The sequence below is a fragment of the Corvus hawaiiensis genome, chromosome 14 (genome assembly GCF_020740725.1).
Source record: "Corvus hawaiiensis isolate bCorHaw1 chromosome 14, bCorHaw1.pri.cur, whole genome shotgun sequence".
Classification (NCBI taxonomy): Eukaryota; Metazoa; Chordata; class Aves; order Passeriformes; family Corvidae; genus Corvus; species Corvus hawaiiensis.
Window position 1 is genome coordinate 22,172,675 of NC_063226.1, and position 13,148 is coordinate 22,185,822.

Consider the following 13,148-nt stretch of genomic DNA (forward strand, 5'->3'; position numbering starts at 1 on the left):
CAGCTGTGAACCGGTCCCAGGGCAGGGACCACGAGTCTGGGTTGGTGTGTGTGGGGTGGGTGTGAGCAGTGGGTGCTACTGCAGCTGGTTCCGACCCCAAACCCTTGTCCTCCTCCTCCTTTTCCATATCTTGGGCTGAATCCTCTCACATCCTTCCCCTTTACACCTCCTTAGCCTGACACAGCGTGTCCTGGTGTTTCTCTTCCTCCCAAATCCCATGTCTGCCCTGGCAGAAGAGGAAAACATCCCCGTGAGTTGTGTCTCTCCATCCCTCCCTAGTCCCAGCTCTGTTGTGCAGAAAACACCAACAAAACGAGCTCTGGCAAATTAAAAACCACTGCCGGGAGCCAAGGAGCCGCCTGGCCAGCCCCTCTCCCTCCCAAATCCCAGCTCACCCTCTTCCAGGGAGCCACTCCAAGCAGGGGCTCTGAGTGTGCCTTTGAGCCACTGCCTGGGCTGTTTCAGGGCAAAACATCTGCAGGAACTTAATTTCGTGGCTCATTTCCAGGTACAACCATTGAAAGCAAACTGCTTCTTTATATAGAAGTGTCACTTAAAAGAACAGAGAAGGCAAACCCATGGAACCCACAGGCTCAGCTCTGCCTAAAGGCACAGCGTTCCGTGGGGCCTCCTTCAAGGCAGAGCCTTGATGGGAAAAGGGAGTATTCCTCCCCCGGAACTGGGATTTGGTGCATCTCCCTCTCCGAACCCAAAATTCCAGCCTTTAGCACAACCAAATAACTGAGGAATTCATTGCTCCCCGAGCTTTGCCTGGAAGTTTTTGCCCTTTCCTCATTTGATGAGAGTTGATGTTGCCGAACCAGTCTGGAGCTGTCAGGAGTCGATTTATCCTTCATCCTTCCTCCTTTGGGGAAGTGACATCCTTCAGAGTAAGTGGAGAGAGGAAAACACGGGGGGTTTTAGCAGAAGAAGAGAGTCCAGAGGGTTTTCTGATGCTCGCAAAATGTAAATTTGTGCTGAGGATCTGTGGGATCCTGGGATTTAGGTTCATTATTATTCCCATATTATTTTTCTTTGGGTGGTGCTCCTTCCCTCCTCCTCACTCCCCCTAACAATAGCAGAGCTTTCCTCCCTTTCCAAAGGGTTCTTTGGAATGGCTGAGAACAGAATACATCACCTTCTCCCTTTCCAGCTTTTTTAGCTCACCAAATATTCTAAAAATACCCAAATAACAAGAACATTGCTGTTTTATTTTCATCTTTGTTTCCCAACAAAACCCTCCAGAGAGAAAATTTCAGCTCCTGGTACCCAGGAGTGCCGAGGAGTGGAAATGTGGGGGCTGCCTGCAAACAGACGAGTTCATGGGAGAAATATGAAGGGTTTGAAAATAGCCTATTTAGTCACTGAGGTTTCAAGAAAGGGATGGAGCTGGAAAATTCCATCTGGAAGGGAGACTGTGTGTGTGTGCACCGTGCCTGCCCTGTTTGTCTGCAACAGTGGATAAGAAACGTCCTGGAACAGCTCAAAAATACCTTGTGGGTTTCGTCTGGATGTTTGTTGGTTTGTGTTGGGCTATTCATGCCTCTCCATCTCCAGCAGCCTGGAGAAGAGGGGACAGCAACCATCACCACCACCTGCAGCACTTTGGGGCACCTCAACATGTTTTTGCCAGGAGTCCTGGTCGCCTAAATAGGTTGTGTGTGTTTTTTCTGGATAGGGCTGCGGAAAGCAGGCACCTCAAGCGGTGCTTTGAATGGAGCCTTTGTCCGCAGCAGGAGCGGGGAGGAGCGTGGAAACACCTGAGCCTGGCAGCAGTTTGTCCCTGCTCGGGGCAGGGGCACGGCTCTGAAGGTTGGCGGGGTGCCCGAGCCCGCTGCAGACGCCGCTGCCGGGGAGGCTGTGGGGGCGAGGGCCGACTCTGCTGTTTTGTCTGGAAGGGCCATGGCGAGCGCCGAGGGTTTCGCCGCCGTCTTCTACAGCGAACCAGGGGTGCTGGGGCTGCTCGGCAACGTGGTCAGCGCCTTCCTGCTGTGCCTGCAGAACCTCGCCGTGGCCACCACGGGCCTCGGGCCTCAGGCAGCGGAGCAGGTCCTGGCAGGTGGGTGCTGCTGCTCAGGGTGGGGCGAGTGGGGCTGAAGGTGCCCTGAACTCTTGGAGGGTCATCCCCATGGGCCGATGGGCACTCCTGGTGGGATGGTGGGCAAGTGTGGGCTGTGTCCATTTTGCAGGTCTGGAGATGGCTGCTCCTCCTCCCCCGGCCACTGGGACAAGTATTCCATGTGCCATTCCCTGCTAGATCCACACCGTCCCTGGGCCTGCTCACCACACTGAGCCCAGGGGCCCAGGGGCCACCCACAGCCCATGGAGGTGGGAAGAGGGGCAGGCAGAGGCCGCAGGGCTGCTCAGAGCAAGGCCATGGGACCTGCCATGGGGTGTGCCCCAGAGCTTCCTGCAGCTCCAGCCTTTTTGTGCTTGGCTTCACACCTGACCCCTTCCTGCCTCCCTCAGGTGTCCACCTCATCCTGATTGGAGGCTTTGTCCAGCTCCTGGCCGGATTTCTCGCCTTCCGCAAGTATGACCACCTTGGAGGCGCAGCCTTCCTCACCTTCTCTGCTCTGTGGAGCAGCTACGGGGCCACGCGCATCCTGTCCGCCGCATATCCCTCCCTGGAGAACACAACGCTTCCCTCTGGGAACGCCAGCCAGCTCCCGGCCCCCGGCACGGCCCTGCTCTCGGCCAGCCAGAGCGCCGTGGCCGGGCTGGTGGCCTACATTGCCATCTCCTTCATCCTGTCCTTCTGCTCGGCCACCATCAGTTACATCATGCCCTTCATCTTCGGGGCCATCGCGCTGGCCCTGGGCTTCGAGGCGGCCGCACTCTTCGGGGACTGGGCCCGGGTGGTGTCCGGAGTCCTGGAGCTGGGCATTGTCCTGTGCGGGCTGTACGGGGCTGTGGCTCTGCTCCTCAAGGGCATCACGCAGAGGTATGTCCTGCCCGGCTTTGGGCACCCCCTCTTCAATGTCCTGCTGCTGGGCTCGGCACAGAAAAGCTCCTCCAAAGCCCTCGGGGAAGAAAAGAAGAAGAACACAAAGTACGCGGAGCCGATGGCCCTGGGGAACATCTGCGACACCGTGGCACCTTTTATCTTTGCCTTTTACTTCTTTGGGTACATGAAGACCTTCTGTGTGGGGGCAGTGTGGATATCCATCATCTCCAGCTGCCAGCTGCTCTCCAGCTTCTACAGCTACCTCAGAGGGGACAGCTACCACACCACCAAGTTTGGCGTCCACAGCCTCCTCTGGCTGGTGATGTCCTGGGAGGAGTTGGTGCTCACGGCCTTCCTGGGGCTGCCCGCGGCTCAGGAAAGCAGGCTGGGAATGTTCGGAGCGTGGTTCTTCCTGGCCACTGCCTGCCTGCTCTTTCTGATGTCCACCCACAAAGACACCCTGGAGATGCTGCAGAACGCCTCCTTCATCCTCCTCACCTCCGCCTTCATCCACCAGATCCCGCTGCCCGGCGCCCGGCCCTTCCTGGGGGCCGCCTGCAGCCTCTGCACCGCCCTGTCCCTGTACGCCGCCTTCGCCAGCCTCATCAACTCCATCGGGGAGAAGGTTCTGATTCCCGTGGGCGCCCAGGCCATGTCCAGCTCAGCTCTCCAAGCCGTGCTGGGGGCTGTCCACACCTGGCTCTTGAGGTCCAAGGACATCCCCAGTGGCACCGGTGCTGCCGTGCCGGACGCTCTGTTCTACATCTGCAACGGCCTGGCTGCGGCCGCTGCCGTCCAGGGCGGCGTGGGCGACACTGGGACACAGCAGCTCTCCATCCCCTCTGTGCTCATCCCGGGAGCCCTGGGGCAGCTGTTCGTGTGCCGGATCCAGGTGCGGGGCGGGAGGAGGTTCGGATCCGTGCTCCCGTTCTGCTACGCTGCCTTCTGGGGAGCCTGGGCCTGGCTGCGCCTGGCAGGTAAAGCACGGCGTGGGTCCCGGTTTAAGGGGTGTTCCCAGGGGATTTCAGATTGCTTTCCTCAGTGGAATTCCTTCTTTTGGGAGAGCCAATGACATCAAGGCTGTTGGTATTCCTCCTTGGAAAAAGATAATTCACAAATCACCCCAGTTCGCACCGGGTTGCCATTGCTGCAGGCACTTGGTGCTCTCAGTCCAAATAAAAGTCAGTCTTCAATAAAAGCCAAGATTTCCCTGCAAAAACATTGTGAGACTCTGGGCTGTTATCTCAGAATAACAACTCAGGAGATGCTTTTAGGCAGTGGGAGACTCCAGGTTCTGTTTTTCTCCTTCGGGAGCCTGGAGAAGTCTATCCCAGCTGGTCACAGCCATGAAAGAAGCTGTCAGAAGCTGAGCCTGGCTTTCAAAAGCTGCATTTTGCTCCAGGTAGGCAGAGTGTTCACACAGCCTCCGTGCCAGGCACTCTTAAAATGAGCACCTGTGGGGAAAGTTAAAGCTGTGGCTTCAGAGCTGTGGCAGGAGCTGCTGAAGTGTCCAGCCAGGCCCTGAGTATTCCAAGCTGGAGGTAAAATCCAGAGGTTTTTTTTGGATAGCCATCACCAGTCCCACAGTTAATGCCTCAGATACTTTGCGTGGCAGAAGCAGTGGGTGTCGATGAGGGAGGGTTTTTGGGAGGCCACCATCCATCAGCTGGAGTTGTGGTAATCCCGGCTGAGGCTCTGCCACTCTCCTGCCGCTCTCCTGTCATGCTGCTCCTCATGGTTTGCTCATTACCAGATGTGCTGCTCCTGTTTCAGGCCACTTGCTGGACATCGGGGCGGGGAACACCGAGGGATTCACAGCTGGCTCCGTTGCCTTTTTGGTGCTCAATGCTTTTTTAATCATTTTGGGTAAGTCTCCGAACCACGTGGGATGTTTATTGAGGGGCATTTGGGGTCACATCATGAATCCTCCTGTGGTTGCTCCGTGGTGGAGATGCACCAGGGAGGGAGGCTCAGCCCTCGCTGTTGCTCTGATTAAGCAAGAACAGAGATGTTTTGCCCACAGCCAGTAACAGAAGCTGAGCTGGGCTTAGGAGAAGCAGCCCCAAGGGAATGCAGGAACATTTCAAAGAAAATAAAAGGATCAAATCGGGTGAAAGTGTCCAACGCACTGGCACCAATCCCCAGCCACACTGCAGCCCAGCTGGTGTAAATCAGAACCTGCCTGGCTGCCGGAGAAGTGTTTTCCATGTGAGCACAGTGTCCTGGCAGATCAAGGGTTTGGCAGCGTGTCCGTGGAACCTGAGGGCTGAACAGACCCTGGCTGTGCCTCTTTGTTCCTCCGTGGGCAGGGAAATCAGAGCTGGGGCTGCTGGGTTTAATCAAACAAGCCTCAGTTGATTTAGGAACTCTTCTGCTGGTTCATGGACATTTTATGGGCTGTGCTTGATGTGGGTCCCTCTTGTTTGCGTTTCTTTCCACAGCTTCCTCTTTTAACGTGGTGCTGCTCTGTCTGACCCTGGCCATGGAGCTGCTGACCATTTGTTTTCTGCTCTTTACACTGCAGAACCTCCCTTTGCCATTTGAAAGTGAGTTTTAGGGGAACTTGGACATTAAACCTTCACCCACAGAGTGCAGGGAGCGGGTCCTGGGTTGGGGAGCAGCGTGGAAAGCTCAGTGTGGGAAAATCAAGCAGAGTGTTCCTGTTTCTCTGGAAGTCTGGGGTGTGTGCAAGCATAACTGGAGAAGGAAATCTTTCCTCCTATCATCCCCAGGGCCTTGAGCTTCCAAATAAACCTGATACTGCTGGATCAGGGCACCTCCAGAGGTTCTGTCCAGCTCTACTTCCCAGTGGATGTTCCCTGAGGTGTGGGATGAGCTGAATGTGTCACCACTGCCAGTGGCTGTAGTTCTGCCGAAGCTTTGGCTTAGCTGCAAGTGACAATTTAAGTTTTAATTCCATGGAGTGCTTCAGCAAGGGGATTAGCGGGAGCTCTTCCACCAGGACTTTGTCACCACAGAATAGAATCAGAGCACCATGAAATCCTTTAGGTTGGAAAAGCCCTTCAAGCCTGAGTCCGACCGTTCCCCCAGCACTGCCAAACCCTGTCCCCAAGTGCCACATCCACACTGTAGGTCCTTCCAGGGATGGGGATTCAACCACCCTTCCTGCCTCTGACTCCGGGATTTTTTCCAGCTGTGGTGCTGAGCATCCTCAGCGTCATCTGTTTCTACGGAGCCACAGCCTCGCTCGCCAACTGCGTGTTCGGGAGGGACCTCCTGGTGATGGGACCTCCTCTGCTCACAGTAAGAGACGCTTGGCTTCGTGGTGCGGCTTCCTTGCTCAGAGGGGATGCTCTGGGGCCTTCAGTGCAGATTCCCATGGAATTTCCCTTCCGCTGGATCCTTTAGTGCTGTTCGAAGTTCCCGGTCACAGCACTTTTGTAGGGAGCTCTGAGCTGGAAATGAGCTCCCTTCCACCAGGAACAGCACTGGAGAAAGGGCGGGGATGTTCACAAGACTCCTATCCTGCTCCAAAATGCCCATCTCCGTGGCCCTCTGGAATCAGCCATCTCCAATCTAAGAATTCCTGGTAGATGGAAGTTTTAAAGCCATAATCTTGGGAGCAGGGAGTTAAAAGTTTCCCAGACTGGATAGCAAGAATTCCCCATCTCTTCTGAGCTTGAAACTCCTTCTGCCATCTGGTGTGTCTGACCGGGGCAATTCCCCCTGTCCAGGGTGATGGATCTGACAGTTCCAATTCCTGCTGCAGAGAAACATTTCCATTAAATCAGCATTCCATGGGAATGCACTTGAAACTCCATCCTCCTCTGTTTTTTGGATTCCCAAACAGTTCCCTCAGGTCACTTTGGAGAGCAGCCATTTCTCCAGGAAGCTGTGCTGGGTGGGATTAATCTTCTCTAATTTAAGCCATCAGCAGTTGAAATGTCCACCCTGAGCTGCTCTCTTTTACTTCATTAATTGGAATTCTCCTCCCCTGCGTTGAGGGAAGCATCCCTAGAGGTGCTGCCCCTGCCCTTGGACTGCCAAGGGATCCCCCCATTTGGGTGGATGGAATCCTGCCCTGTGCCCCATGTGTTTGCTTATTCCTTGCCTCCCGATTCCTGGCAGGTCCAGAGCTCCAAGCAGGACAGAGAGGATCCCCTGCCCTGTGTCTGCCCCAAGTCCCACCTCACGAGTGGCCTGAGGACCATCGCGGAGCTGCTGAACACGGGGGCCGTGTGTGGGGTGCCCACAGACACCGTGTACGCCCTGGCAGCCTCCTGCAAACACCCTCAAGCCATCGAGAAGGTCTACAGGATCAAGGTGGGAATTCAGGGATGTCACCTGGTGACCTGGCTCTGTGTCCTGCCCGTGAGTTCGGGCAGAAGCACAAAGGAGAGCCCCTGGTTTCAGGTTGTCCCAAGACTCAGGAGATGACTCAGGAGATCATGAGCAGCCACACCAGAACATCAGGGACCATTTTCTGAGCAACTCGGGGTACAGCCCCTCTGCTCCAGGCTGGAGCACTGAGAACTGGGCAGCGACATCCCTGGGGATGGACAAAGCACAACCTCAAACAGGAACAGCCGCTCCCAAGCGGCTCCAGACCTGTGTTTGTCCTCTGTGCCTTACGAAGTGCTGAATCAGAATGGCAGGGCTACATTCCCCCAGACTTTTGGAGCCATTCAGTGCTGGAACCAGCCCCAGAGTTTGCACCTTCAGCCCAGCTTTTGCAGCCTGGCTCTGTCTGTTGTCCATGAGGCAATTTCCTGGCTAGCCTGGAGAAATAACCATAACAGACGATCTCAGCTGGCCCCGAGCGCGAGCAGCGGCACAAAGGCCGTCTCTTCTGCGCTGCCCCGGTGCCAGTGCTGACCTTCCCTGCCGATGAGAGAATGCAAACAGAATGTAAATACATGCCCAGCTCCTGAGTCATTTGGCCCCACTGAAGCTGATGTCAGTTCAGGACTGAAATGGCTCCGCTCTGGGGGTTTGTTTTATTTCCCCTCCCTCTCCACTGCTGGTTTTACACTGAGCTTATTTTGCCAAGCTTCTTTCAAAGTGCTGGAGGGGTGATAGCGGAGATGTTGGTTTGCAGGGGGTTGAGTTCTCCATCCCTCTTCCCATCACGAATTGGTGCATTTGACCTTGGTTTTACACCAGCAGAAGTTTGGAGAAAAAAATCAGACCCCTGGTGTGTAAGATCCAAAACACGCTGATACTGAGTGGAGCATCGCTGTCCCTGTGATGGATGTGCCTAAAGAGGGGGATTTGGATGCATCCCAGAGGATGCCAAGGGCAGGCTGCTGCTCTGTCTCCTGTTCAGTTTGCATGTGCAGGTCTGAGCTGGGGCATCCATCACAGCTCTGCATTTGTGCAGACACAGCACCTTCCTTGCCTGGAGCTCCTGCACACGCAAACCCACAAACCGGGATCCCAGCCGGCTTCGAGGTTCTCCAGGCAAACTTTCCCTCCTCATCTATTTTCCCCCTGTTTTTTCAGGACAGGCCTCAAGAGAAGCCCATCTGCATCTTTATTTCCAACCTGGAGCAGTTGCGAGCGGCTGCTCCTCCCATCAGCCCCCTGCTCTGGGAGTTCATGGAAAATGTTTATCCTGGTGGCATCGGCTGCATTATCCAGAAGGGAGAGTGGCTGAAGAAGCTGGGTGAGACGAGCAGCACAACCCTTCCGTCCCCCTTTCATGTTTTCAGCACGGCAGGTCGGCACTCCCAACACCCTTTGGGATGTGTTGGGGAGAGATTCTGGTCACTTAATCCCAAGAAATCCCCTCTGGAGCTCCCAAATGCTTTGGTAGGTGTTTAGCAGAGGGTGTTCATCAGCTGGAATGACTCACCAAGAGTGGGAGGCAGCAGGATGAGTTCTTTGACCAGAAGCAAGGGAGGCTCCTCAGACTGGGAGGGTCCCCTCTCCCGAGCCCCTCGCTGTGCACTGGGAATGAGCAAGGCAGGGTGGAGCACCCAGGAGATGAGAGGGTTCCGATGCTCATCGCTGCCTTCCCACCACAGGGACACAGGCAGGCACTGTGAGCACTGGGATGATTCACCTCAACCCTGGCTCCTGGGAATCCATGGAAAGAGCGCAGAATGAGGGAACTGGAGGAGCTGGAACACAAGTCCAGTGAGAAGCGGCTGAGGGAGCTGGGAAAGGGGCTCAGGCTGGAGCAAAGGAGGCTCAGGGGGGACCTTGTGGCTCTGCACAAGTCCCTGACAGGAGGGGGCAGCCGGGGGGGTCGGGCTCTGCTCGCAGGGAACAGGGACAGGAGGAGAGGGAACGGCCTCAGGCTGGGCCAGGGGAGGTTTAGGTTGGACATAAGGAAGAATTTCTTCACAGGAAGGGTGGTCAGGCCTCGGCAGGGGCTGCCCAGGGAGGTTTGGAGTCCCCATCCCTGGAGGTGGTTAAGGAAAGACTGGATGCCATGGTCTGGGTGACAAGGTGGTGTTGGGTTGTAGGTTGGACTTGATGATCTCAAAGGCTTTTTCCAACCCAGCTGATTCTGTGATTCTGAGTTACCCATGTTTAACAGGCAGAGGAAGGTGGTGGAGGATGGGAGGGTGGGCAGTGGTCACAGGAAGGCAGACTTTGGGATATAGGGAGATCCCGTGTCCATGGAAACAGCTGAGATGTCTCCAGTCATGAATCATTTCCTTTTTACCCAGTCAGACCCCAAATTGTACCTCTGCTCTCACAGATTTCTGCTCAGGAACGGACATCCACAAGGACACATTCAGCTGGGTGCATGGAGCAGGGCCACTTCCAAAGGGAGCACGAGACCCCCATGGTGCCACGAGAGGGGCTGCGCCTCTGCCAACGTCCTCTGCCTGTCCTTGCAGGGGTCGGAGCAGGATACAGCCGGGTGGGAACCCAGGACAGCATCATGATCCGAGTCCCTGACCTGACAGTCCTGGTGCACCTCATCGACATGACCGGACCCCTGGCCATCACCTCAGCCAATCCCAGCGGGGAGGTGGACAGCACCCACCACGACATGGTCATCTCGTGAGTACCTGGTCACTGGCAGTGCCACCCACCTGTTTCAGTGGTGGCAGACCTTGGTTTGATGTCCTGCACCGAGGGGAGCCTCAGCACGAGCTCACAGCAAGGTCTGTGAAGGGTTGTTGCTATTTTTCCCCCCCCAGGCGCCTTGGCCATAAGCTGGAGGGTGTTCTCTGCGATGGAGAGTCTGACGAGGTGGTGGCGTCCACTGTGGTCAACTGCACAAAGATTGATGAGAGTGAGTGTGAGAATGGCCCTTTGTGTCAGCAACTGCCTTTTCCTGGGGTGTTTCCATGCCTTTCCCAGTATCAATCTGGCAGCACAGAGTGCTCCAAGAGTAGCAGTTCTTGAGTGCTTGGACATTTGCAAACATGTTGATGAACAGAAGCAAACAAGAGATGTCCCGGGAGGACCTCTGTGTTGACAGGGAACAAGGCAGGAGGACAAACAGAGTTGTGCACGGAAAATCTGCCTCGTCAGGGCGAAAATGCTGCGAGTGGGAGGGTGGGTGCTGCTGGAAGGAGGGCTGGGTGCTGCTGCAAGGAGGGCTGGGTGCTGCCCAGGCCCACACAATGAGGGTGGTACGGGAGCTTGCCCGCAGTGACGCAGCAGCACACGCTGAGGTGTCCCGGGTGGCTCTGGGCTGACATTTGAGAGGGATTCATTAGTGGAAAACCAAACCCTTGAACAAAGTGTGAGGTCATGTTCGTTGGTGGTTTCACTTTCTGACAAGTTTCTGGTCCTTCCACACAACTTTATTTTGAGTGGCTCTGCTGGTGCGAGATGTTCCTTTGGAGGTTGTCCTGACTTGTTCGCTCTCCCTCTGGGAAGGTGGCATCACCATCGTGCGGGAGGGCTGCATCCCAGCAGGAAAAGTGATGCAGATCTTTGAAAGGGTGAAGAACAGAGTGGTCTGAACCGAAGGAACCTTCCCCGAGCAAAGGAGCAGCGTCTGCTCTCCCTAAAAACGTGAGGTGTCCCACGTTGTGCTGGAGCACACGGCCTTGGGAGAGCTGCTCCTTCTCTGATCCAGCTCTTACCTCCTTGGGAACGGCAGCACTTCCCCACCTGGGGCCTCTCCTGTGAGCTTTCTGCAGTGATTTGCTGTTTATCCCCAGTAAGTGCCTGGAATCTCCGGGAGAGCTGCCCATGGAGCGCCGGCAGGATCAGGAGCTGGTGCTTTACTGCTGGAATTCCCAGGGCTCCTGCGTTTCTGAAGTGCATTGGACTGTGAATGCCACGGTTGCTTGTGCATCCCCTCCACAACACTCAGATCTGTGTGTTTTAAAGTTCTAAAACCCACTAAATAAATCCTCTTTTTGGAACATAAGGAAAGGCTTTGAGTTTCATTTCATGTCCACCAAGCTCTTCATCCTCCCAAAATGGCAAAGCTCCATGACCAAACACCAGAGGAAGGAATAAATTCGGGGAGGTGTAATTCTGACAGAGGGTTTGCAGCAAGGAACTCACCCCATTCCTTCCCAGCCACTCCCTGCTTGGCCCAGGTGAGTCCCCACCTCATCCCGGGGAGCTCAGTTCCTTGAAAACGCAAAGGAACATCCGTGAACATCCACGGCCAAGCTGGGAGCTGCTGAGGGTTCAGAGAGTCATGGAGTGGCTTGGGTTGGAAGGGATCTTCAGGATCATCTCATTCCAACACCGTGCCATGGGCTGGGTGCTGCTGCCCCAGGGCTGTCCCCATTAAGGTCCCCAGGGCTGTCCCCACCCCAGGACCCGCTGTCCCCAGGACCCACATGAGGTGCTGTGGAGGGGCAGAAGTTTCTGCCGGGAGCAGAGAACAGAACCTCCCTCTCTCCCAAAGCAAACAGGCCCCAGGGGGAGTCAGGGATGAGGGAATTCACTCACTGAAGACAAACCTCAACAAAAGGAAACAATGAGTGAGACCCGAGGGCTTCAAAACGCTGCGAGGTGCGTGACAGATGGGAGGTTTTCTGTAATGTTTTTCCCATCCTGGACGCAGTGTCCGAGTGGGAGATGTCTGCCAGTTCCCTACCGTTGTTCCCTCTCCTCCCTCCTGCTCTGGGCAGGGAGATTTTTTCCCCTGGCACAGCCACAGTCCCACCTCCCACCGCCCTTCCTTTCTCTTCCTTCTTTTCAGTGTTTTGGAGCATCTTGCTCATGGAATTCTCCCTCGAGCCACATCCCACCTGCTCACCCGGCACTGCTGTGGGAGCTGGGCAGGAAAACCTGGGAGCCCTGGGGCTGGATTCCTCCCACGCCTCGTTGCTCACATGTCAACACCACCTCCAGCTCTGAGCGTGCTCCACTTGCTTTGGAGCTGCTGTTGTTGCTGTCCAGCTGGTGCTGCCATTCCATTTGCACTCAGAAGTCACCATAAACGGCAGCTTTTCCTCTTTCTCCAGGTCATGGATGTTGTTCCATTCAAGCAGCTCCCCAAAGTCCCGGTTAAAGATCCCTGGCAGCCGTTCCTGGGATGGAACACAGGCTCCCCTTCACCCCGCAGCCTCCTGACCCTGCAAACCCCCTCGGGCACAGCTGGGCATTCCCAGCCTCCTGTGGTTTCCCAGCCCGTGCCAGCAGCTGGAAGTGGAGTTTAGTCAGGCTCTCCTCCCTGCACATACCTTAGGAGAGCTAAACAACCTGGGCTGGTGGAAGGTGTCCCTGCCCGTGGAACGGGATGAGCTTCCAGGTCCCTTCCAAGCCAAACCATCCCACGGCTGTATGATAAACACTCATTCCAGAAATGGATTTAAGTGCCAGCTGAGGTTCATCACCACCCAGCAGAGGCTTGACTTTAAGGCATGTGGTGAAGTCCCACAACACGGGCCTCCTCTCATGTTTAAAGACCTTAATGCTTGAAAAACGACTTGAACTTCCTGAGCAAGTGAGGTTTGTTAATATTGGCTATGAACTGCTGGAAGAGCATAAAAAACCCCCAAGAAAACAGAAAAGGAGAAGGTCCCTTCTTGACTTGTGACCTGGGACTGTGTTAGACCATCTCCGTGTTGGTGCCATAGGATGTGGCAGCTCCAGGGAAGGATGTGGAGCTCCCCAGCTGCCCCTTCATTGCTCACACCAAACAGCCAGGATTTGAGGAATCCAGGCAAGGATGGAGAAGTTACCTCTGGAGCTCTGTAGCAGGTAAAGGGAGCCTGGGATGTTCCAGCTTTCCTCAAGGAAGTGCACTGTGATGGGAAATAGGGGGTGAAAATAGAAACAGATTCCAACCAGAGCTATGAAAAAT

The 13,148-nt window shown here is 55.4% G+C and overlaps 1 protein-coding gene across 1 annotated transcript; it reads left to right on the forward strand.

The window, feature by feature from the left end:
* Positions 1-1,426: 1,426 nt before the first annotated feature.
* On the forward strand, positions 1,427-11,194 carry LOC125333245. The gene is made up of 10 exons (XM_048319056.1): positions 1,427-2,059; positions 2,470-3,924; positions 4,721-4,813; positions 5,389-5,493; positions 6,102-6,211; positions 7,037-7,231; positions 8,411-8,573; positions 9,760-9,925; positions 10,066-10,160; positions 10,754-11,194. The coding sequence occupies exons 1-10, from the start codon at positions 1,903-1,905 to the stop codon at positions 10,837-10,839; spliced, it is 2,625 nt and encodes an 874-aa protein (XP_048175013.1). The 5' UTR covers positions 1,427-1,902; the 3' UTR covers positions 10,840-11,194.
* Positions 11,195-13,148: the final 1,954 nt, after the last annotated feature.